The 25,458-nt window shown below is 49.6% G+C and overlaps 1 protein-coding gene across 6 annotated transcripts in view; it reads left to right on the top strand.

Annotated features, from left to right (window-relative positions):
• CACNA1A (calcium voltage-gated channel subunit alpha1 A) overlaps positions 1-25,458 on the top strand; it is a 211,655-nt gene that overhangs the window by 114,402 nt on the left and 71,795 nt on the right. For 4 of the 6 annotated variants that reach the window (XM_078054736.1, XM_078054761.1, XM_078054744.1 and 1 more), the window contains 12 exons: positions 3,168-3,271; positions 4,428-4,543; positions 5,632-5,686; positions 6,750-6,847; positions 13,031-13,240; positions 16,266-16,378; positions 17,555-17,667; positions 17,792-17,923; positions 18,211-18,283; positions 20,684-20,801; positions 20,937-21,004; positions 24,196-24,302. In XM_078054736.1, the coding sequence (XP_077910862.1) occupies positions 3,168-3,271; positions 4,428-4,543; positions 5,632-5,686; positions 6,750-6,847; positions 13,031-13,240; positions 16,266-16,378; positions 17,555-17,667; positions 17,792-17,923; positions 18,211-18,283; positions 20,684-20,801; positions 20,937-21,004; positions 24,196-24,302 (1,307 nt within the window). Of the gene's footprint in view, positions 1-3,167; positions 3,272-4,427; positions 4,544-5,631; positions 5,689-6,749; positions 6,848-13,030; positions 13,241-16,265; positions 16,379-17,554; positions 17,668-17,791; positions 17,924-18,210; positions 18,284-20,683; positions 20,802-20,936; positions 21,005-24,195; positions 24,303-25,458 lie in introns of all 6 variants that reach the window. The other 2 variants (XM_078054750.1, XM_078054755.1) reach the window with 1 other exon arrangement.

Here is a 25,458-nt window from a genome sequence, read left to right on the forward strand (position 1 = left end):
AAAAGCACAAAGCCAGTCCTGCCTTCTGTCCAGCCCTGTCTGCTGATTCCATTCTTTCTTCTAGAACCTTCTAGAAGCAAAGCATCAGAACTTTGGGTGTTTGTTGGAAGAAGGACATGAGTTAGGAGCCCTGACATATTAATTGTCCCCAGAACTTGTCCACGTGTCCATGATGAAAGTTGACTTTGTTTGTCGGTTTGCTTTGTTTTCCCTTTTTTTACTGTGGTAAAATACGCATGACATAAACTTTACCGTCTTAACCATTTTTAAGTGTCCGGTTCTGTGGCATTAGGTACATTCTCGTTGTTGTGCAGCCATCCCCACCACCCCTCTCCAGAACTCATTATGTCTTGCAAATAGACTGTGTCCGCACTGAACACTGACTCCCCGCCCCCTCCCCCAGCCCCTGGTGCCCGCCATCTACTTCCTGTCTCTGTGACTGTGACTCCAGTAGGGACCGCATAGAAGTAGAATCATGCAGCATTTGTCTTTTTTTTTTTTTTAAGAATTTATTTATTTATTTGAGAGAGAGTGCACGAGAGAGCACAAGCAGGGGGGGCGGCAGAGGGAGAAGGAGGAGCAGGCTCCCCGCTGAGCAGGGATCCCGATGCAGGGCTCAGTCACAGGACCCTGGGATCATGACCTGAGCCGAAGGCAGACACCTAACCGACTGAGTCACCCAGGTGCCCCCAGAGTTTGTCTCTTTATGACTGGTTTATTTCACTCAGCGTAGTGTCCTCAAGATTCATCCATGTTGTACCATGGGTCAAAATTTTCTTCCTTTTTAAGGTAAAGTTGACCCCCAAAAATGTTTAAAAAGTGAAGTAAAATAAGCGCACAGAAAACCCACCGATCTTAAGTGAGGAGCTTGATGAATTTTCACAAACTGGACACACCCATGTGACCAACACCCAGATCAGGAAACAGAACCTTCTCAGCCCTGGAAGCCCCCTTGTGCCCCCTCCCCAAAGGGTGCCCCATCAGGACCTCAGGCATGGCTGACTAGTTTACCTGCTTTTGCATTTTGTATAAATGGAATCTTCCAGGGGCGCCTGGGTGGCTCAGTCGTTAAGCAGCTGTCTTCAGCTCAGGTCATGATCCTGGGGTCCTGGGATCGAGCCCCACGTTGGGCTCCCTGCTCCACGGGAAGCCTGCTTCTCCCTCTCCCATTCGCCCTGCTTGTGTTCCCTCTCTCGCTGTGTCTCTCTCTGTCAAATAAATAAATAAAATCTTTAAAAAGTAAATAAATAAATAAATGGAATCTTCCATATATGTTCTTTTCTGTCTGGCTTCCTTTGCTTGACACTAACTCTGTAAGGTTTCATGTGATAAGTGGCAGTCATTCATTGCATGATATTCCATTTATTTATCCTCTCTCTTGTTGATGAGGATTCAGACCATTTCCAGTTTAGGGCTATTATGTAGATCACCACTATGAACAATCTTGTGCATGCCATTCATATTTCTGTTGGGTAACTATCCAGGAGTCAGGAGTGGAATTTCCAGGTAGTAGCGCAGGTACATGACTTAATTTTAGTAGAAATTTCCAACCCATTTTCCAAAGTGGTTGTACCACATGTTATGGATTGAATTGTGTCCTCCCTCCCCCAATTCATATACTGAAGTCCTAACACCCAGTACCTGAAAAATGTGACCTTAATTGGACATGGGACCTTATGGAAGATGAGGTCCTTAGGGTGGGCCCTAATCCAATATGACTGACGTCCTTAAAAGGGGGGAAGGAACTTGGACAGAGAGATGGACATGCACACAAGAAAGATGGCATGCAAAGATGAAGGTGAAGACCATGGTGATGCCTCTATAAGCCAAGGAACCACCAAAGATTGTCAGCCAACCCCCAGACCTCAGGGGAGAGGCATAGGATGGATTCAGCCTCAGAGCCTCCAGAAGGAACCAACCCTGTTGACATTCCTAATCTCAAACATCTGGCCACCAAGAACTGTGAGACAATAAATTTCTGTTGTTTTAAGGCCCCTGGTTGTGGTCCTTTGTTACACCAGGCACAGACCACTCATGCACCATGTTACCCTCCCATGGGCAGCATATGGGGATTCCACCTCCTCCACAGACTCCCCAACACCTGATAGTATCAGTCTTTCTCATCCTAGCCTTTCTGCTTGGTGGCAGCAGCATCGTAGGTGCTTCTAAAGGTGAGCTTTTAAAGCCACGCATGTGGGCCCCATGTTCTGCTGGTGCCCCAGAGCTGATGAACCACCATAAGGCTCCCTCTGCTCCGGCTGCTGACACCAGGGCTTCCCCAGCACAGAGCTTACATCCATGGGCTCTGGGACACCTCCTGGTTCCAATCCCATGTCTACCACCAACCGACTCTGGGACCTTGGGCTGGCACTTTTGTCTTTCTGGGCCTCAGTTTCCCCAGTTGTAAATGGGCATGATGATAAAAATAGGGTCATCATGAGGATTAAATGAGTAACTAAGCTAACATAGCTAATACACTTAGAGCATCTGGCACAAGTAAGTACTTCATAAGCACTGGTTTTTAGATTTCTCTTTTTCTTTCTCTCTCTATTCTTGATTTTCATCCCCTCCTCTTACTTCCTTCTTGGCACAGTGTTCTCTTCTCTCCAGAGAAGAATGTTTGACTTGTAGACGTCTTCCCTGCCTCTTTGAAAACTGAGCTGGGCACTTCTGAGAATTTTTTTGTGGTTCACATTGAGGCTGCAGGGCACAGAGGAGGGAGACACTTGAGGGTACACAGGCTCACAGCCCTGCCATCTGCCTTGGTGATTTAACCTGGTAGTCAGACTCTGCCTTCATGCACCTCCTCTAAGGGAAGAGTGTGACTGTGTCAGGGAGGAGGGAGGCAACCAGGGGATCATTTCTACATTTTGATTGGGTTTGTTCTTTTTTTTTTCCTGGAGTTTGGTCTGGGAAGTTCTCTTGAGTTTCATGCTGGTTCCTGGGTCCTTTGAGGGCTACATGATTAGAGGGGGCCTTGTCCTTCTAATGGTACCTCTGGGGCTTCCCCCACTAATTGATCCCATTTCATTTCTGTCTGGGCTTCCAGAGCTCCAGGACTCCACAGGCCAAGAAAATTTGAGAGCAGAGCTCCCCCTTCTCCCACCTGTCAGGTCATACCTGAGTCCCATGAACGCTCACCTGCTTTCCCTCCTCACCTCCCACAGAGCAACGATGCCTCAGGGAACACTTGGAACTGGTTGTACTTCATTCCCCTCATCATCATTGGCTCCTTTTTTATGCTGAACCTCGTGCTGGGTGTGCTGTCAGGGTAAGTCTCTGCTACTCTCCCCATCCCACTCCCCCTCACCATCTTCTGACCATAAAGTGGCCATCAAACCTTTGTTTTCATTCTCCAGGCAGAGAATAGGCCTTCCCTTGTCTTGGGTTAGCCAGGAAGTTATTAGCAAGTCAGGTACAAGTGCACAGGTTGTGCACTGCTGAGAGCACCTAGTGAAAGGACCCATGGAGGCTGGAATCCAGCCCAACCGTAACTCACAACACTGTACCCCTGGCATTGAGCAACCTTCACCCAGAAAAAGGGGAGCTTCTTTCCAATGCAGACCTCTCATTCAGAAGTCTTTCCCAACCCACAACCCACCACACAAGAAACTTCTGTAGAGCTTTACTTTTTATAATTTACATTTTTAAAAAAGCCAATAGATTGGGTTCCCTCCTTCCCCTGTTTTCCAAATATACTATATATTTCAGTATACAATCAAATATGCATTTTCATGACACATAGTATCCCTTACCCCCAAGACTGAATGTGGGTTTGGGGTTTGAGGGGCTTGATCATAAATAGGTTTTATTTTTCTCGGCATAAGAAGTCTGGGGGCTGGAATGGTGGCTCCACGGTGCCATCAGGGACCCCGGTTCCTTCTCGGTTTCTACTCTGACATCCTTACCAAGCAGAGGCTTTCAGTCTCATGGATGCCTCATGGTCTTAAGATGGCTGCCTCACACTCACAAGAGGGCCACCGCACGTTCCAAACATGAAGAGGAGGGAGGGAACAGGAAGGGGAAGGATATATATCAGGCTACCACAGAAATCTTCAGCTTATGTCTCATTGGCCTAACTTAAAAGAGGGCTGAAAATATTCTTGACCCGAGAGTGCAGAGAATCGGAATGGAGTACCCAGCCAGCGGTGGTTGGCATGGCATGGTTCTGTGGTTTTACTTTTTTCCTCCAGCTGGGTGCAGTTGTTGGATAACGTGGGAAGCTGGCAGAAGTACCCCCAACCCTATGGTGTTCTGATCGCCCAGGACACCTGATTCCTCGTGTTAAAGTCCACTGCCTGCCCTCTAGGAGTTTCTGAACCCCCAAACACACACACATGCATGCGCACACGCGCACACACATACACACACACACAGTCCCTAAAATGCTGATAACAGCCAGACCTGGCTCTTTCCTGCTTCTGCAGGGAGTTTGCCAAAGAAAGGGAGCGGGTGGAGAACCGACGGGCTTTTCTGAAGCTCAGGCGGCAGCAACAGATCGAACGAGAGCTCAATGGGTACATGGAGTGGATCTCAAAAGCAGGTGAGGCCCTTTCGTCCCAGGAGCCTCGGAGCACACGGAGGGTCCTGCATGCAGCTCGCGGGTGGGTGAGGGGAGGACCCTGACAGCGGGAGAAAGAGGACCTGGCCTGGTGGCCCCACTTCTCAGCAACAGGAATCTGGAGCAGGGTAGAGAAACTTCCAGGGTGACACCAGGATAGGATGTCACATAATAGCTGAGGAACTTTGGTTGACATCCCAGCTCTGGCACTTCCTAGCCGCGAAGCTCACTTTCCTGCGCTCCAGTCTCCTTGGTTGTTAAACGGAGGTGTGATAGTGTCTCTCTTTGCCGGGCTGTGGGGTATGCAGTAAGATCATCCAAGCTAAGCCACCGAGAAAGAGCAGTGCCCGACACACAGTGGGCACGTGTTTATTGGTTCAGCCATTCAGCAGACGCTTATGGAGCGCCCACTGTGTGTCCGGAACTGTTCTAGACACTGAGGATATGGCAGTGAACAAAAGACCAAATCCCCGCCCTCAAGGCTCCGGCGTTCTACTGAAGGAGACAGAAAATAAACAAGGACATATACTGTTGAGTGCTCCCCAATGCTGAGAAGAAAAATAAAGCAGGGTAGGAAGTGGGAAACAGTTGGAGGAGGTGGGGTGGTCAGAGAGGGTCTCTCTGAGGAGGTGACTTCCGAGCAGACCCGAAGGAAGCCCTGTGGATGTCTAGCAAAAGGGGTTCCGGGCAGAGGGAATAGCAAGTGCAAAGGCCCTGAGGTGGGAACGGTGTTGAGTCATAGCGAGGAAGCCAGTGTGGCCGGAGCAGAATACGTGCAGGGGAAAATGGGAGGAAGCGAGTACCGGGAGGTGACAGGGGCCGAATCAGGCAAGGCCTTACGGGTCACAGTAAGGAAACTGGGTTTTATTTTGAGGGAGGTAGAGGTGGTGTTGGCTCTTACACTGTTGTTGAAGTGAGGCTGGGAGTTAGGAAGAGCAAAGCAGCTGCCACAATCAGCAAGAGGAGAGCGAAGGTGGCCGGGCAGACCCTTCTCCCTCCTGACCCAAGGGAACCCAGCCCAGGAGAGGCCTGCAGGTGCTGGAGCTTAACTATGTGCTCTTCCTCTTTAGAAGAGGTGATCCTCGCCGAGGATGAAACCGATGGGGAGCAGAGGCATCCCTTTGATGGTAACTGCTCTGAACCTGGCTCGGGGGTGGGTCCCAGGGGAGAACGCAGCAGCCAGTGCTGGGGGGATGGATTGTTTGGTTCTGAGGGGCTTCCAGGGGATGGATGTTCAGAGCCCAGGTGACTCCAAGAACAAACACGAGATCAGTCAGGACCAGGGAGATACAGGCATGGGGCGAATCTGCTTCTTTGGGGCATTTCAGGACCTTGGTGCAGGCTTTACATTTTCTGACCTGCCCTTTCTGCTTTAACCATGTGCCTCAGTCTTCCTCATTCATAAAATGGGCATGACAGTATTAATACCTACCTCACCGGACAGTTTATGGAGATTGCATTAATGCTTCCAATAGAATGCCTACAACAGTGCCTGGCTCAGGGTCAGCCCCATCTGTGTTCGCTAAATAGATCAATAACCAAGAATCCAGCTTACTATTCAGGACAGTTGTCTCACATGTTAGAAATTTGGCTAGACAGAGCAATGACTTTGGATTGAAAAATACCAGGATTGAAAAGGAAGTAAAGGAGCTGGGCTTTATCTGAGTAGATTACAAAATGGGTTTTACTATTTTGGGGGGAAGGGAAGAGATGGACTCATGGGGGTGTCTAAATCATTTTGTTGGAAGTCTGTGCCTGAACTCATTGTCCCCTGGAGAGCTCATGGGGGAGGAATAGAACCTAAATATTGAGGGAAGGCATCCACAGTCTCAGCCTGCCTAGCAAGCGTGCTAAAGGTCAAGGGTGGGCCTGCTTTCATAGGAGTCCCTGTATGTCCAGTCCCAGGCATCCCAGAGGGGAGAGGGTGGCTGAGAGCCCAGACTTAGAGTCAGAGCGAACAGGACTTGATTCTCGTCTTTACCCTTGGGGCAAAATCATGTAACCTCCCTGAGCCTCGGTCTCACGTTTCTAAAATGGGCGTACTCTTACTTCCCACCAACCCGGATGACCACGAGGGTTAATTAACCCAACAACATGTAGCAAGTCCCTGGCACCAAGAACCCAAGGACACCGAGGTATGGTCTTGTCTCAAAAAGGGTAACGTCCTTTTCTCTTGCCATGTTTCCATTGTTGGAGCTCTGCGGAGAGCCACCATAAAGAAGAGCAAGACAGACCTGCTCAACCCCGAGGAGGCTGAGGATCAGCTGGCCGACATCGCCTCTGTGGGTGAGTCCCTCCTGCCCCGGCCTGGTGCTCGGCTCTCACTGATCATGCGAGAGATGGGAGCTGAAGGGCTGGGAACCACGGTCCCTCGATTTGGGTCCCTACTCTGCCCCTTTCCGCCTGTGTGTCCTGGGGCAGATGATGTGATGATGGGAATAACAGCAGTGCCTGTCTCCTAATCCCATTGTGAAAACTTAAACGAAAGAATCCACATTAAGCATTTAGAAGGGTGCCTGGCAGAGAATAAGCTCCCAGTCATGATATTAGGGTTCATTAGTGCTCACTGAGGGGCTGCTGTTATTAGGTGCCAGCTGTGAACAAGACAGGAGCCAAATCCCTACCCACATGGAGCTCGCAGTCAAGTGCAGGACACGGATGTTGAACAGATAATTACCGAAATAAATCTGTCATGGTAATGGTGCTGCAGAGGAGACACCCCGGGTTTGGCCTGCTCCGGAAGAATGTGGTGTGATCAGGGAAGCCTTCTCAGAGGAGGTGACACTGAAGCTGAAAACTGAAGGATGGGTAGGAGTTCGCTATGGCAGTGAAAGCAGAGAGAGCCATGGGGCAGGCTGTGCTCCGTCTGTTGCTGTTGGTTGTCGCCAAGGGCAGGGTTTGAGGGGGAGGGGACATTTACCCTTCCCCTGCTCACCCCTCCTGATTGTGTTGCTTTTGACCTTCTCTGAGTAATGAAAGTGGGAGAGCATCCAGACAGGGGAAATAACACATGACTCTGAGGGGAGAAGGCATTTAACCTGTGTGGTTGGAGGAAGAAAGAGGGGGCAGGAAAAGAGAGACAGGAGGAAAAACTAGAGGCAGAGAAACAAGAAGGTGGGGGGAGCCTGGGTGGCTCAGTCGGTAGAGCATGCATCTCTTGATGTCCAGGTTGTGAGTTCGAGCCCCACGTTGGTTGCAGAGATGACTTAAAAATAAAATCTTTTAGGGGAGCCTGGATGACTCAGTCAGCTAAGTGTCCAACTCTTGATTTCAACTCAGGTTCATGAGATGGAGCCCCGCATCAGGGTCTGTGCTGAGCATGGAACCTGCTTAAGATTCTTTCTCTCCCTCTCCCTCTGCCTCTCCCCCCCCCCAAAAAAAAAAACAGCAGGAAGGAAGGGGAGAAGGGAATTTAACATATACACATAGTTCCAGTCTACAGGCATCATCTATTCTGTACTCTGCTGTTTTCACTCCACCCTAGTTTTTGACCTGAATGCTAAGTTTCAACATCATTCCCACTGCAGTCCCATACTCCATAAGGGTGGCTACACTGTAGTTTGCTTGGCCGTGGCCCTATCATATGGTGTTGGAGTTGTTTCCAATTTTTGCCCCAATGAGAAGCACCGCTGCGAACATTGATGTACAATTACTCCCCCCACCCTTTGGGCATGTTTCCTTGGGGAATAATTATAGGATCAAAGATATTGACAGCTTTTCAACTTATTATTCACAGAACCATTCTGAGTTTCCAAAGCACTGAACCCATTTATAAACTTGCCAAGTACTCATACGATCACGGATCCCCCATCCCGGCCACTGCATATTTCCCCTTTAATTTCCTTTCCCAGTGAAGTAGGTCTGTAATGATACCTTAAAGCTTGTTTTAATTTGCATTTTTAATTTCTAGCCAAAACACTCTTTTCCTTGTAACGATGAACTAGTTCTATTTCAACTTGTGGAATACATCTGTTTTCCCTCCTTCCAGCAAGTTCAAGAACGGGAGCGCTCCGTCAGTGTTCTATGTATTTGATGGGTTCTGTCTGGCCCACACATTTTCCCAATTAGGTTGCTTCCATTTTTTTTTAATGCTTTGTTGTATTTTGATAGGCAAATATATTTTGTTCATACCACATGTTTTAAATGCCAGGCGCTGAAAAAAAAAATTGGCATACTCAAGTCAGGATCTCCCCTATGGATAAGATTGGGTACCTGCTCTTAATTGGCAGAGAAATTATTTTTCATCAGTCATTCTAGAAAAGATGGAAAAGTGATACTACCCAGTGTTGGCAAGGATGTGGGGAAATGAGCATTGTCATATGTTGTTGGCAGGCGTGTAATTTGCAATGTTTCCAGTATATGGTTTGGTATTATTTAATTATGGATGTTTATTTTCTTTGACCTAGCATTTCCACTTCAAAAACATTTCTTCCATGTGTGCAAAAGGCCTATGCCTCTTCTCAACAGTGTTGTTTCTGGTGTTCAAAAAAGTGAAAACCAGAGGTGCACCTGGCTGGCTCCGTCAGTAGAGCATGTGGCTCTTGATCTCAGGGTCGTGAGTTCAAGCCCCACATTGGGTGTAGAGCTTACTTAAAAATAAAATATTTTTTTAAAAAGTGAAAACCACAGGATGCCTGGGTGGCTCAGTCAGTTAAGCGTCTGCCTTTGGCTCAGGTCGTGATCCTGGGGTCCTGGGACCGAGCCCCATGTCGGGCTCCCTGCCCAGTGGGAAGTCTGCTTCTCCATCTCCTACAGCTCCCCCTTGTTCGTGTTCTCTCTCTCTAGCTCTCTCTTTCTCTCCCTCTCAAATAAATAAATAAAATATTTTTTGAAAAAGTGAAAACCAGAAACAACCCACATGCCCAGAAATGGGGACATGACTAAAGAAATTACAGTATTTATACATGATGGACTATTATGCAGCCAGGAAAAAGAACAGGGCTGCTACTGGCATGGAAAAATGTTTGAAATCAATTTCTCAATGAAAAAAGCAAGTTGCACAGCATTATGTAAAATTTATGATCCCATTTTAAGAACAATATTAAGTATAGGTACTTAAAAATGTGGAAATTGGAGGATTGAAAGGGATTTTCACTTTCTATGTGACATTTTTCTAAAATGTACGAATTAGTGACAGGCATTACTTTTGAAATAAAAAAGAAAGTAATTACATAAGTTATAAGTTTAAGTTACTTGAAAGTGACAAAGACTAATTATGAGGAATCTAATGGCTGGCTGTATGGGCAGGGAGGAATTTGGTGGAAAAGCAAAGCTTCACGAAGAAGTTTTTAAACTGGGCTTTATGCAGAATGGGGTGCGTGCATCCATTTATGAGGGCTGCCATGTTATAATACCACAAACTGGGTGGCTTAAAACAACAGAAATCTATTTTCTCACAGTTCTGGAGGCCAGAAGTCCAAACTAAAATCAAGGTATTGGCAGGGCCGTGCTGGCTCTGAAGGCTTCAGAGGAGAACCTGTTCCCTGCCCCGCGCAGCTTCTGGGGGTGGTGGCGATCCTCGGCTTCTGTGTGCATCACTCCAGTCTCTGCCTCTGTCGCCACATGGTCTTCCTGTGCACCTGTGTGGCTCCTCTCTTATAAGGACACCAGTCATGGGATTTAAGACCCACCCTAATCAAGTGTGACCTCATCTTAACTTGATTACAGCCGCAAAGACCCTACTTCCAAGTAAAGTCACATTCACGGGTACTGGGTGTTAGGAGTTCAGCACGTCTCTCTGAGGGACACAGTTCAACCCACAACTTAGGCAGGACCTATTTCCATTTACAGAGAATTTTAAGGACCTGTCAATTGCCCCAAATCCCCAGATTAAACCTGGGTGGTGACAGACTACCATCCGCACCAGAGAACATTCTAGACTGCTACTGGCCACCTGTAGCTCTTGATCCCTTGAGTATAGCTGGTGTGAACCAAGATGTGCTTCATTCTAACACGTCAGATTTGGAAGTTCTAGTACCAAAAAAAAAAAAAAAAAAGTGTAAACTATCTCTTTAACATATATCTATACTGATGCTATGTTGAAATGATAATACTTTGGATCTGTTGGGTTTCATAAAATTTCTTATTAAAATATTTTTAAGATCTAAAGATCGCCTGCAATTACAATTCCAGACCACAGAGAAAAATCAGAGATGAGGATGGGTCAAGGTGGAGCGTGAAATACAACACAGATGACAATACACAGCTAATACGGGCCTAGCATGTAGTAGGTGTTCAATTAACATTTGCTTCTCTTTCCCTTCCCCAAGAGTGCTGTGCTTGAGGGATGTGCTTCCGGGCCAGTGATCAGGAAAGACTTGCTCCATAAGTTGGCACGTGAACCAGATCCTCACTGTATCTCTTGGGGTTACAGTATAAGATTATCATGGCCAATAAGCATAATGTGCCAGCATCATGCTAAAGTGTATTCCCCCCCACAGCCCTGCAAGGTGGGAAGTGTGGTTGTCCCCAGTTTACAGATGGAGACACTGGAGCCCCAAGATGCAAGGTGACTTGCCCAAGGTCATTTGGTGGTTGGTGATAGAACCAGCTTTTCAGGGTGGCTCCAGCAAAAGTAGGGGTGGGAGCCTCCTGCCCAGTGACTGAGCTCTACCCCAACTCTCTCTCTCTCCTTCTCTCCCTCCTTCTCCCCATGGAGCATCCCAGCCTGACCTGAGACCTTCGAAAGTCTCATTCCTCTCTGCCATGCCCTATGGATGCTTGTGGGTCTGGGCACATCTTTGGGAGCTACAGAGACCAGGGCCAGAAATGCCCCAAGTGGGAAGGACCATGAGGAGCCACCTTGGGGTTCTCAATGCCTGTGAGGTCAGGCAAGTGATGGACATGAGAGAGGGGTCCAGCTACAAGGCCTGGCCAGCTGCTGCTGAGCAGGAGTGTGTTTAGAAATTTGTGAATAGGGAGAAAGTGGCATCCTGCGAGATGTCTGCTGTGTCCAGTGCCTGGCTGGTGGGATGGGGTTGATGCACAAGCTGGATGGACGAATGAGTGACTGGACAAATCAGCTAATGGATGCATGAGTCAATGAACAAGCCAGTGAATAGGTGAAAGAGTGAATGAGCCAAAGAACAATAAACAAATGAGTGCAATTGAAGGTTTTCAAAAAGAGATCATTTAGAAGATAAAATCAGTTCATCCAAAACTGAGCTCCGAACCTCCCCACAAACCTGTCCACTCTCATTGGAGGGCAGGGGCTCAGACCTAAAATCTTGGTTCCTCCCTCTGTCATACACTCACACTTGATCCAACAGCAGGTGTTGACATCTCCCTTAAGGAATACATCCCAAATCGGCCCACTCTTCTGCTTTCTCCGCCACCGCAGAGTCAAGCGGCGTCATTGCTGGCCTGGACCAGTCACCCTTTCTCTGTTCCTGCCCTGGCCTTCCACAGTCTGATCTCCCCATGGCTGCCAGGGGGCGCTTGTGAGCACCTGAGTCGGGTCCCCTCCCTCCTCTGCTCAAACCTCCGTAGTCCCCATCTCATTCAGAACAAAAGCCCAGGTTCTCCCCACAGCCCATGAAGCCCTGCTTGTCCCACACTGTCCCCTCCCTGTCCTCACCAACTCTCTCTCTCTCCCTCAGCCACTCCACTCCAGCCATACTGGTTTCTGGATGCCATTCTCCAAATATGCCAGGCAGGCATATTTCTGCCTCAAGACCTGTTAACTCTTCCTACAACACTGAGATGACTTAGGTCAACACCTTCACCTTGACCACTTGACTTAATATGGCAGTCTGCCCCATGGTCCCTTCTGGGGCTCCCCATCCCCTTACACTACTTTTTCTTTTTCCCAAAGTTCTTTGTAACTTGCATCACACTATTAATTTACTTTTTTAATTATATTTGCTGTCTCTCTCCCCAAATGGAGATTGGGCCCAGAAAGGCAGGGCTCTGTCTGTTAACTAGTGTATCCTGAACACCTAGAATAGAGTCTGGCACACAGTAGATGTTCCACAAGTAAAAGTATATGCAGGCAGATTCCTTGGTGGCTCATTCCTTGGTGCTCATGCCTAAAGTGAAGTGTCCATGGAAACTAGGGTCCTATTCACACCTCTTCCTGGAGGCCTCCCAAGCATGCAGCATACAGCTCTGCTGCTTGGCCCTGCACCAAGGGTCCTGAGCTCCTTCCTCATTCCCCCTGTGGCATGACCCCCAGAATCATCAGATGTGGCCAGGAGAGGGAGACACAGAAAGTTGACTCCATCAGTGGAGAGCCATCTGCCTCCCCACTGACATCCGGAACTTTCATTGGTTGTTTCCAATACTATTATTTTTGCCTTCTTGTAAGCTCCATCTCTGGAAGGCTAAGCCCTGGGTCATGTTGGTTCCCTCGGGCCAGAGGGCTCACCAGGGAGGCTAATGGATCCCCTGGCCCGATTCCATGCCTGGGCCGCCCATCAGTTAATTTCCTCCACAGGAACACCCTGACATTCTCTATCCTTTCCTTGGCAGGGTCTCCCTTCGCCCGAGCCAGCATTAAAAGTGCCAAGCTGGAGAACTCGACTTTTTTTCACAAAAAGGAGAGGAGGATGCGTTTCTACATCCGCCGCATGGTCAAAACTCAGGCCTTCTACTGGACTGTGCTCAGTCTGGTAGCCCTCAACACGCTGTGTGTTGCTATTGTTCACTACAACCAGCCCGAGTGGCTCTCCGACTTCCTCTGTGAGTACCACCCAGCCCTGCACCCACCCACTCCCCAATCCCTTCCTCACACCCTTTTCCCTTCCCCTCCTCTGGTGGTGTGTGTTCCTTCCTTGGCTCTTGTTGAATCTGTCCTTTCATTTGGGTGGGTCTGTAACTGCTACCACAACAACAGAGCCCATCTTCTTTGGGCCTGGGGGCTGGAAGCTGGAATTCAGGCCACCAAATACTACTGTGATGCTTTTTTAAGAGAGAGGCATAGGGACACTGGTGAAAGGGGCGTTGGAAGAGAGACAGAAAAGGGTAGAGACCACAGAACAGCCAGATAGAGACAGAAACACACATCTAATTAATGGGTGTATCTCTGAGGATGTTAAAATAAGTAATTTGTGGTTGAGAGATGGGGATGCTTTAGGAACAAAGAGTGGCCCTTATGTTGTCTCCATTTTCTCTGCTCATTTCTGACACTCCTGGCTTCTCCCCTCTTCTTTCAAACCTTCTGCTTTTCCCCCCTTTCCTCTCTTGCTCTTTTTGACTTCCTTAAACCTGGAATTCATTTCTAGAAGATCTCCTCCAACAAGTGTGAGGACATCTTGCTCCCTCAGTGGGTACCAGGACCCCTAAGGCTTTGCCCTTCTGGGCCTATTCCCAGATTCCAGGAGTTAGCATAAGATAGTATCAAAGTTGATGGCCAGGTGAGGGTGAGGAGAAGCAGTGAAAGGTAGGGAGACTTCCAACCAGGATTTAAAAAATAAAGAGCTCTGAGAAATCAACAAGAGTAGTGTCTGGGCAGTGAGGAAGGCAAGTCCATGCCCGGGCTCTGGCTTGTGGGCCCCAAGTGAAGATTTCCCTCAACCTTTTTGCCTGATGGCTGCCCTCCTCCTGCATGTACTGGGTTTATCTGACTTAGGTCTGTGGCTTCTTTCCCCTTCTGACCTCTTTTGGAATTGACCCAGACAGCCAGTGGAGATAGTCGAGTCTTCAGCCTAGAGAGGCCCAGGAGCCTGGTCCAGGTCATTGTTTCCTTGTAACCTTCCTTGTTCTCAGTCACATTGGTTGACCCCCCTCAGGACACCCCCCAGGGACCAGCTCTCCTTCTGACCTAGTTCCAAACTTAGTAATTGCATTTGGTCCCCCTGGAGTCTTACAAATGAGGACTCTATACTTCTTGTCTTAACCTCCTCTTGTAGTCTATTTTTAATCTCCCATATTCTCTGCACTAATCACTTTACTCTGTCTGTCCTGGTTCAGGAACAGGGGGTTGGGACTTCCTGCCCTGGGCCTCTGTGTCTGTAAAGGTCCTTTAATTATCCCCAGTTGAGAAAACTGAGACACAGAAAGGTTAAGTAACTTGCCCAGGGTCACACAGCTAGTAAGTGACAAAGCCAGGATTTGAACCTAGAATCCAAGCTGTGTCTGATGACAGATCCCTTCCCTGGTCACCAGGTGACCTGGATTCTCAATGTCTGCACTGCTCCTAACTCATCATGTGACCCTGGACAAGTCAGTCCCATCATCCACCAATCGAAAGCATCTTCATTTATAAAGCACCCTTTTATCTTATTTGCCACTAAGAAATAAAGCAGTGCTACCATCTTACACTGGGACATGTCAATTTTAAGATACACCCCAAAGTGTGTGTCTTGGAATCAGTGAAGTGTGGTAGTTTCTCAAGGTCTCAAATTTCTCATCTGGAAATTGGAGTTGATGGCCCTGAAAGTTCTTCCAGACCCACCAGTGCTACAGACAATTCTCTCAGGTCTTGTGCATTGCCAGCTATTAGGTTTCCATGGTAACTGGGAAGCAAGCATCTCAGAAACTCTTAAGTACTCCCAGAGTTGTTTCTGGTGGTTCTTAGAATACACCAGATGTTATAGACAGATTTCCCTTGCTGATATTTTGGCCTGACGATCCTAGAGACCTTGGTTTCCTTCAGATACTAGGAGCTCCCTGGAGTCCAAAAAACTAAGGGGAAGTTTCAATCAGGAATGAATGCAAAGGACCTTGACAGTTCAAACCATCTCTTAAAAGAATGATTTAATAAACACCCTTGACTTTCAAATAGAATTAGTTATGTGACCAAAATTGACATTCTTGGAAGTTTTGAGTCCTCCATCTTCCTTTCTATATGTTTTCTTCCCCTGAGACACCCTCCATATCCCCCCTTCCCATCCAGGGGTGAATATCCATACCCTTCCTGATGACTCATCTTCCTACCCCACCAAGAAAGCTCTCTCAGAAAAGGTCCTGAAATTAGCCATGCCTTTGCTGTAGCAGACAAATACCCTTATGTTACCTCTCCCCAAGGCATTTACCATTATGCTTTCTCACCAAAGGACAAGAATGCTTTATCTTGTTCAAGACTTTTAGACATCAGCAAGACAGGATTTTGCCAGGGGACCTCAGATAGGTTTTCCAAGTTGGGAGAAAAGCTGTACCTTAGATGGGTTGCCCTGAATCTCCAGCTAAGTCCCTGACACAAGGATTACTAAAAGGACACCATTATGATTTCTATTTCTATTTTTCCTTTCAAGCTCAGGCATATAAAAGTGGATTAATCATCATTCTTAGATTGTGATACACTGGCATCCTGGGGCCATTGGCTATTTTGTTAGTTAGCTAGTTGGTTTGTTAGTGCATTAGTTTTAAAAACATGGTAAGCACCCAGGAACCCACCAGCCAACACAAAACCTGGGTCCTTGGCCATGACCCACGTCCAGCCCTTCTCACTGAACCAGGGCAAAAACTACAAGGGGGAGAGCCAGGGAACTTTTCCTCACTCCTTTTTAAGATTGGTCAGGGGTCGGTGGGTTGGAGGGTGGGGGGCCATTGTTGTTCCTCCCCTTTAATAGAGGAGAAACTGAGGCCCATGGAAAGGAAGCCTTGTATAATCTTTGGCCAAGGCCACCAATAATTCTCCTCTCTCCCTGCCTCCCCAGGCCAGAGCAGGACGGGATTGCTATTAACAGGAAAGTCAGAGCCACCTGGAACTATCCCCACCCCACAAACTTAACCTCCTCTCCGTTTCCCCCCTCTCCCCTTCTAGACTATGCAGAATTCATTTTCTTAGGACTCTTTATGTCCGAAATGTTTATAAAAATGTACGGGCTTGGGACACGGCCTTACTTCCACTCTTCCTTCAACTGCTTTGACTGTGGGGTAAGTGTTCTGGTTGGTAAGGAGTTCATTTCTCCAGCTCTTGCCTAGCATGGCTGAGGCCTGGGGACATCAGAAAGGGAACGATAGGGGTCACCCCTGGATGCAAGAGACTTGGCCAAATGTGGAAGGAATGAGAGGGCCATCCCAAATATTGGTGAGGATGCAGAGCTCCAGGGAAGTGTGCAGACCCTCCTTTGCAGGAGGGATTTGGCGATTCCCCTGCTCGGGCTTCATGCAAGAGCAACTCACAAGAATGCCCTGAGTGGCTTTGTTTGTAATAGCCCAAACCAAACGACCCGGCATCCCTTTGCAGTAGCATGGATAAATAAGTTGTGACATAGCTATATAATGGAATTCTCCACAGCGATGAGAGGCAACCAACAACAGCCCCACCTAACAACTGGATGAATCTCACCTGCATGATAATTGCACAAAAGGAGGCAGACACTGACAAAAATCAGTCCGTACAGCATCTTTCTGCTGATGGAAGTTCAAATGGATAAAACTAACCCATATTGGCTAGGGATGATGCTTGAAAACTTTAAAAAGGCAAGGACCTCGAAAACATTATGCTAAGTGAAAGAAGCCAGACCCAAAAGGTCACATACTGCATATTTCCATTTAAATGAAACGTCCAGAACAGGCAAATCCATAGAGACCGGAAACAGATTAGTGGTTACTGGGGCAGTGGGGGGTTGGGGGACAGTGCTCATGGGGTCAGGCTCTCTTTTGGGGGTGATGAAAATATTTGGAACTGGAGAGAGGTGAAGGTCACACAATGCTGTGAATGTGCTAAATGCCACTGAGATGTGTGCTTCAAATGGTTAGTTTTGTCTTACATGAATTTCACTTCAATTTTTTAAAAATGAAAGGAAATGGTTATTACAAAATTTAGGATGATGGTTATCTCTAGGGGTCCCTTGAGGCTTCCAGGATGTTGACATGTCTTATTTCTCGATGGAGGTGGCAGTTACATGGATCTTCACTTTGCAGTTACACATTTCAGGAATTCTTTGCTCGGCGTGACTTACTATTCAATTTTAAGAAAGGGATGGGAGGAGTCTGAGACCCTCATCCTGCTTCCATTTGACGGCAGCTGGGTTGGATTCCTGCAAGGCTCAGAGCCAGGGCATGTTTTCCAGGTCTCTGGACACGAGACCAGGTTCTCTGTTCTAGGTTATCATTGGGAGCATCTTCGAGGTCATTTGGGCCGTCATAAAACCCGGCACATCCTTTGGAATCAGCGTGTTACGAGCCCTCAGGTTATTGCGTATTTTCAAAGTCACAAAGTAAGTCCTTGGAGTTCCCTGGCATCCCAGCAGGGGTGAGGATGGGGACCAGGCTGGAGCCATCGCCAGCACCTCCCGCACGCCCGGCCTGACCGCCCCTCCCCCACCCGGCCTCTGTTGGCAGGTACTGGGCATCTCTCAGGAACCTGGTCGTCTCTCTTCTCAACTCCATGAAATCTATCATTAGCCTGTTGTTCCTCCTTTTCCTGTTCATCGTTGTCTTCGCCCTTTTGGGAATGCAACTCTTTGGTGGCCAGTAAGTGCTCAGCAGATTCCCCGACTTCTGCTTCCCTGGGGTCAAGTGCCCCCGGACCCAGGTCCAATGCATCCAGAGACCCAGGCTCACCTGCATCCCGCAGACCACCCTCCTCATGGCCCGGACGCCCAGTGCACTCACCCAGAAGGGCGGGGCCCCGGGTACCAGTCAGAGTTTCTTCTGAGGAACAGAGATGCTGGAGATGTTGCCCTGGAGACTGGATGCTGAGCCAAGCCCTCAGAGCACCCGGGCGGGGCCAATGTGAAATGCCTGTGTCCTCCCTGCAGGTTTAATTTTGATGAAGGGACTCCTCCTACCAACTTCGACACTTTTCCAGCAGCAATAATGACGGTGTTTCAGGTACAGTCTTCACCCGGCCCCTTGGGTGGATGCCCCTTAGTGTCAAAGATTAAAGGTCCCGTTCAGTGTATGAGGGGCTTCCTTAAATCCCTCTTTCTCTGCTTTGTCTTGCCCTTCTGTTTTAAAATACAGGTTTTATAATTAATTCAGGTATGGTGAGGCCAACAGATCAGTAGATAACTGCCATTGGAAAGACAGTTTGTTATACTTGCAGATCCCAAGAGAGGGAGTCATGCATGCCACGCAGGGCCACACAGGGAAGCACCAGGGTGGGTCAGGAGGCAAAGGGAGGGGGTACATGAGCACAAGGCTTTGACTGTGGTTTCTGCAGGAAGGATCAGCAAGGCAGGCTAAGCAGATTCAGAATTGGCTAGTTTGAATGATCTCAGGGGGCTCTGGGCATCAGGGCTGTCTCGGGTTGGCTGGTACCTGCCCTGAGTGCCTAGGGCAGGGGATTTTTGGCTCTGAGTGTAAGAGCCTATAGAGCAGGTGGTTGGGAGTACAGGCTCTGGATTGGTTGGTTTGCATTTGAAAAGTGTGCTCACAAGGCAAGTTGTTTACTATTTGTAGGAATTAGCTGGCCCTAACTCCTTCCACAGTCAGCAAGCCCCAGCTGCCCCATGTCAAAGCATCAGAATAGAGAAAATAAAAGACATGATTGCTACACCCACCCTCCCCAGATTGGAAGACACACTGATCCCACATTCTAAGGCAAAATAGACCTTGGGTGGTCTCCCCAAAGCAACTTCTGCACCTATGTGGACATATGCCCTGACCTTGCTCAGGACCACCAGAGCCTTTCTGGTGGGTTCTGTCTCTTTGGGGTGAGGGGGACAAGGGAGTTTATGGAAAATGTGACTTCACTCTCTCCCTCTCCTGGGAGGGTAATTTCTTTTTTTTTTTTTTTTAAAGATTTTATTTATTTATTTGACAGAGAGAGACACAGCGAGAGAGGGAACACAAGCAGGGGAAGTGGGAGAGGGAGAAGCAGGCTTCCCGCCGAGCAGGGAGCCCGATGCGGGGCTCGATCCCAGAACCCTGGGATCATGACCTGAGCTGAAGGCAGACGCTTAACGACTGAGCCACCCAGGCACCCCGGGGAGGGTAATTTCTAAATGAGACCGCCTAGACCAGGGGTTGGAAAGGGAAACCACCCATGAAGTTCTGAGCCCCCACATACATGATTGCTAATAGTTGTAATCACCACCCATATATCTTTAGCACAGGGCTTCTTGTCCGAGAGGGATTCTGTCCCCCAAGGACACTTACTTGGAAGTTCTGGAAGCGTTATTGGGTGGAGGCCAGGGCTGTTGCTCAGCACCCCACAGTGCACAGGACGGCGCCACCACAGAGAGTGACCCGGCCCCAAATGTCAGCAGTGCCGAGGCTGAGAAACCTGCATTAACGGATTGACATTTTTGGAGTTCTTTCACATTTACTTTATCCTTGTGAAAATATTACAAAGGAGGGAAGCTGGATTTTTTTTTTCCTGATGAGCACGCCTGTCCCCTTAGTGCATCCCATAAGCATCGGGGCAACTTATATTTGCCGACGCCTGCCTCCCTGTGCCTGATGCGTCCTCTGGTCACTGGCTCCCACCCTACCCCCAGGCCCAGCAGTCCAGAAGGACCAGTGAATATGTGACTTAAGCGACAGAGCTCGGGAGGCTGGAAGTCCATGACCGGTGTGCTCACGGGGTCGGTTCCTGGGTAGGACTCTCTTCCTGGTTTATGGATGGCCACCTCCTTACCCGGCACAGAGAGAGAGACAGACCACGTTCTCTGGTGTCTGTTCTTAGAAGGAAAGGCGCTGATCCCAACCCGAGAGACCCACCAGCATGGGTCCCATCCCCAAATACTGTCACATGAGGGTTGAGAGCTTCAAGCAATGAATTTAAGGGGTACATCTCTATCTTTTTTTTTTTTTTTTTAAAGATTTTATTTATTTATTTGAGAGAGAGAGAATGAGAGAGAGCGAGCACATGAGAGGGGGGAGGGTCAGAGGGAGAAGCAGACTCCCTGCCAAGCAGGGAGCCCGATGCGGGACTCGATCCCGGGACTCCAGGATCATGACCTGAGCCGAAGGCAGTCGCTTAAGCAACTGAGCCACCCAGGCGCCCCGGGGTACCTCTCTATCTGTAGCAAATCCCCTTATCATACCATGGAAGACAGAGTTGCAGAAAGATTTGTGACCCCACCAGCGTCACCTTTTCCTAGAAGCCAGACTGAGGGCCCCTCAGGGCAGGGCTGGCCCTTCCCACTCACAAACGAGGCAAGACCCCCCTCCCCCAGACAAGGGCCCAGGAAGAGCTGCCTTGGGCAGGTTCCAGCCCCACAGCTGCGTCCCCGCGGGGCCCGTGGCTGAGAGGGGTTGGCTGTGTGTTTCTCCGTCCCCTTTCAGATCCTGACGGGCGAAGACTGGAACGAGGTCATGTATGATGGCATCAAGTCTCAGGGGGGCGTGCAGGGCGGCATGGTGTTCTCCATCTACTTCATCGTGCTGACGCTCTTCGGGAACTGTATCCTCCATGGGGGAGGTGGGGCAGGCCTGGGCGGCTGGCGGAGCAGATGGGGGGGGCGGCGAGGGAGGGTCCGGGAGGCCCCGGTAGCCAGGGTCCGAGTGGCGGTGCTTTCCCTGACTCCGGCGCCTGCAGACACCCTCCTGAACGTGTTTTTAGCCATCGCGGTGGATAATTTGGCCAACGCCCAGGAGCTCACCAAGGTGGAGTTGGTGGGAGAACCTTTCTCCCTGTGGCAAAGTTACCACCTGCTCTTGGCAGATCAGGACTGGGCTGGGGGTGGGGGGTGGGAAAAGGGTTAGAGCTTTTGCCCAGGATGCACCGGGCCAGGGAGGAGGCACCCCCTCCCCCTGAAACAGACTGTCCCCGACCAAGCGGATTCCAGAGCAGAGGAGGTGGGAGGTGGTAAGGCAGAGGGGCTGCCACAGGGAACAGATGGCAGACTCCACCGGAGTGCCCATTTATAGGGAGTAGGCCGCATCAGGGGACCTCCAAGGAATGGTGTCGTCCCCAGGCTAGCAGGCTTTGTCACCACCCTAGAGCTGAGAGGACGGGACAGATGGGGTATAACCTGCACAGGGTCCGGAGGCTCCATGCGTGGCCCCATGAGCTTGGGAGCTGGCAGGACTTCGCCTCCAAGTGGCAGCAGTAAAGAATTAGGTGATGCTCACGGTGCCAGGCATTGCTGCCGTCTCCCTTTTGCAGAAGGGGAAACTGAGGCTCAGAAAGGCAAAGTCACTGGCCCCAGATGGTAGGATAATAGCAGCTACTATTTATAACATCACACAGTGCACAGGCACTCAACACGGTTCTTGCTATACAGTAAGTGCTCAATAAAGGGAGCCTGCATCGGTCACTAGGCACGACCTGGCCCTAGAGCTTTCATTGGACAGAGCTGGTAAAAGAAAGCCTGAGAACCCAGGCCTGACAAGCTCCAGAACCTGAGTTCTTTACCTACGGGCTCTGCTGGCTTTCACTGGAGCCCCAGCCGAGCAGGAAAAGATACAAAGTAAAAACCACAATGAAAGAGATGGGGATTTACTGTTCTCCCCATTACACAGATGGGAAAGCTGAGGTCCAGAGAGGTTAAGTGACCTTGCCACATAACTAGGAGCTGAAAGAGCAGAGATGTGATCCCCTCAAGAAGCAGAAATGAGAGAAGAGCTGAGGACAATGAAGTCAGGAGATAATTTGGGAGAGGGGGCTGAGAACCATCCACGCGAGAAGCCCAGTTATCACTCCTGTCAGTGATGTTGAATTACCCAGGCAAAACTTGCTGGCAGACGCCCCTTTGAGCAGCCTTGAACTCCCTGGGACTCAGGTCCAGTTCAGCTAGGCACGGAGGAGGCAACATTTCTTTCAGGCCCACAGCTCACCTCCCTGGGCTAGCCCATGAACAGGGCCGCGGGGAATGGTTATGCAGGTTGTGCATTGCACAAAGGAAGCTGGGCACATTTTCTTGCAATTTGAGAGGAGGGTGTTGGGAAACAGCCCCATCGCATTAAGAGAACATGTGCAGAGTCTTCCTGTCAGCCCAGGAGGGCCAGGCCTAGGGCATCCCTCCGCTTCACGGGCCCATCTCCCGAGCCTCGAGGTGTTGAACCAAACTGAGTGGACGCTGCCAAAGCCTCCATCTGCTGGCCCTGGCAGGAGGCACGGAGACTTTCCTGGGCTCCGCTCCGACTCGGGGGAAACGGAAGTCTCTGCTACCCCAAGCACACGGCCCCAGGCCTAGTCACCATGGAGCCCGCTGGCTCCAGGGGCTGATCCAACCGTGTGCTCATCCAAGTTCCAGGAACCCATCCTCAGAGGCTGTCACCGGGGAGAGGGTGCACCAGGAGGGTGGGAGAAGGGGAAGGAGAGAGGCAAGATCATCTATGAAGGATGGACATTCTCCTCCAGACCCATATTGTTTCCTTCATTTATTCTACAAGCATTTCTTGAGCGTTTCATACAAGGCAGGTACCCTGCTTCGCCCCTAGTGTCTTTTCATCTTATTGAATCTTCACAGAAACCCTGAGAAGTAAGTTCTCTGAGCCCCACTTTACAGACTGTGTCATTCATCCAAAAGCATTTATTGAGCACCTACTGTGAGCATGCTGGTCTAGGAGCCAAGGACACGGCAATGAACAGAATAGGCAGAAATATCTGCCCTCGTGGGGCTGACATTCCAGTGGGAGAGATAGACAAGAAATAAATATGTCAGATGGAGAGAAGAGCGAGGGAAGGAAAGTCGGGGAGAGTGGAAATTTTAGGTGAGGATGGTGAGGCCCTAAGACGTGAGGCAACTCGCCTGACGTCAGCAGTAAGCGGAGGAGCTGAGATTTGAAGCCAGGTAGGTCTAGAACCTGCGATCTTAGCCACGTTAGCTGCTGCTTAAACTTGACCCATGCTTGATACTCACCCGGGTGCAGATTCTAGGGCCCAGACCCGGGCTCTCGCAGGGGCCTGGGAGTCTGCATTTGCAGTGATACTAAGGCAGGTGGTCCAGGGACTGGGCTCTGAGAAATGCTGAGTGAGGTGCCAAGGAGGAAGGGAGGTCTCATGAGAAGGGGCGGCCGGCTGGGCCCCACCTACATGTTGTCACGGGCAGAGTGTCCTGATCTGAGCATTTCTGAGATGGTAAGGTTGCTGCTTGCCCCAGAGATCCCAGCGCAGGGGGAGAGGTGCCCTGCCATGGCACGACTCTTCTTATGGGTGGGTTCATCTCTGGCCATTTCTTTCTCGTTGCTTTTTCTTTGCTTTTTCTTTGTTGGCTTTTCTGTTTTACGAATGAGGCCCCGCATGAAGGCTGAAGAAGGATTTAAAGCCCCAAAACATCTTTTTCTGTATGTATTTTTAAAACCTCTTCCCCCATCCTCCTCCTCTCTGAACCTAACCGGCTGAGAATATAAGCTCTCCTGAATCCCCCTCTGGAGGCTGTTGGCAGTGCATGGGATGGGCCAGGGGACGCCAGTTTTTTTTTTCTTCTGCACGCGGGGGCTAGTCAGCGTTTTTGAAAAGTCTTGGTTCAGAGAGCACAACCCAGAAGGTAAAGTGAGAGGAAAATCCCTGCATTGATTTCCAGCTCATTGAGACAGGGCGCAGACAAATCTCCATTGTGGGAGAGGAAGAGAGTCTTTTTTTTTTCCTTTTGTTTTCTTTCTGGCTGTGTGCTAAAATAGGGTTAATAGTGAGCTGGATATCGAGGCTGCATATAAAGGGGGTAGCAGTGCCCTTGACCAACATTGGGCACCTGTTCCCACCTGCAGGCCTTGGCTCTGGTCGGTCAACACCCAGGCCACACCTGCTTATGAATATTCCACATGTTGCCCCTTATTAGCAATAGGGTCCAAGGTGAGGCTCCAAGGCCTACTCCATGTTTTGTGAACGGGGGACTCCATGTGTCTTTTAGGATGAGCAAGAAGAAGAAGAAGCAGCCAACCAGAAACTCGCTCTACAGAAAGCCAAGGAGGTGGCAGAAGTGAGTCCTCTGTCGGCGGCCAACATGTCCATCGCTGTGTAAGTGCTCCCAACTCCAGATTGCTCCTCAGCCTGTACTCCCTCTCTGGCAACTATCTGGGGGCAGGAAGCAGTCCCTAAGAGAGTTGAGCTTTAGGATGAGGTACTTCTGCTCTCCCACCACCTTTTACTTGATAAATAGTTAATAAGCACCTCCTATGTGCCAAGCCCTGTTCTAGCTGCTAGGGATGCAGGACTAACAAGAGGCTAAGGGGTGTACGAAGAGCTAGAGCTGGAGAGAGTTGGGCTTTTAAATAAAGTTGTCAGGGGAAGGCCTTACTGAGAAGGTTATGATAAGACCTGAAGGAGGTGAGGGAGGAGCCATGGGGGGATCTGAGGGAAGAGCATACCGGGCAGCAGGAACAGCGTATACCAAGGCCCTGAGGCAGGAATGTGCCTGTTGTGTTTAGGGAACATGAAGGAGGCCATTGTGACTGAAATAGAGGAAGGGAGGGAAGAGAGCGGGAGGAAGTGAAGACAGACAGGTGACAAACAGATCTTGTGGGTCATGGGCGGGACTCAGACATTTGCTCTGAGTCAGGTGGAAGCTATGGAGGGTTCTTGAGCACAGGAAGGACAAGACCTGACTCGGGTGTTCATGGCCCTCTGGTAGCTGTCCGGGGAACAGACTGTGGGGAGCAAGGGTGGAAGTCAGGGGACCAGGTTGGAGAAAAACTATACTGGTCCACGCAAAAGAGATAGTGGGACTGGAGTAGGGTGATGGATGTAGCTGAATTCTAGACAGATCATGAAGATAGAGCGGACAGAGTTTGCTGGTGAAGCAGAGGTGGTGAGGTGGTGGGAGCTGAGGTGTCTTGATTAAAGGGACATTCGTTGACACTGATATTCGGAATGGTGTCTGCGTCGGATGTCCCAGGGATTTTGCACACTGTGGGGCAGCGCATCACGTGACAGTGGGGAGGGGGCTTTCTTTGCCAAAGTGGAAGGAGGTAGCTGTGAAAGGGGAGCCCAGGAAAACACATAATCTGACAGTCTGTGGAAGGTGATGATCTGTATAAAACTATCAATGCACACAGAAATCCTGGAAAAGTCTATCCTCTGGGCTGGGCTCCACCTGGCCAACACTCCAGCAGCGGCCCTGTGGGTAAACAGGCAACCATGGATAAAGAGGCGCTGCCCCCCAGACTCCCCAAGC

The sequence above is a fragment of the Halichoerus grypus genome, chromosome 1 (genome assembly GCF_964656455.1).
Source record: "Halichoerus grypus chromosome 1, mHalGry1.hap1.1, whole genome shotgun sequence".
Lineage (NCBI taxonomy): Eukaryota > Metazoa > Chordata > Mammalia > Carnivora > Phocidae > Halichoerus > Halichoerus grypus.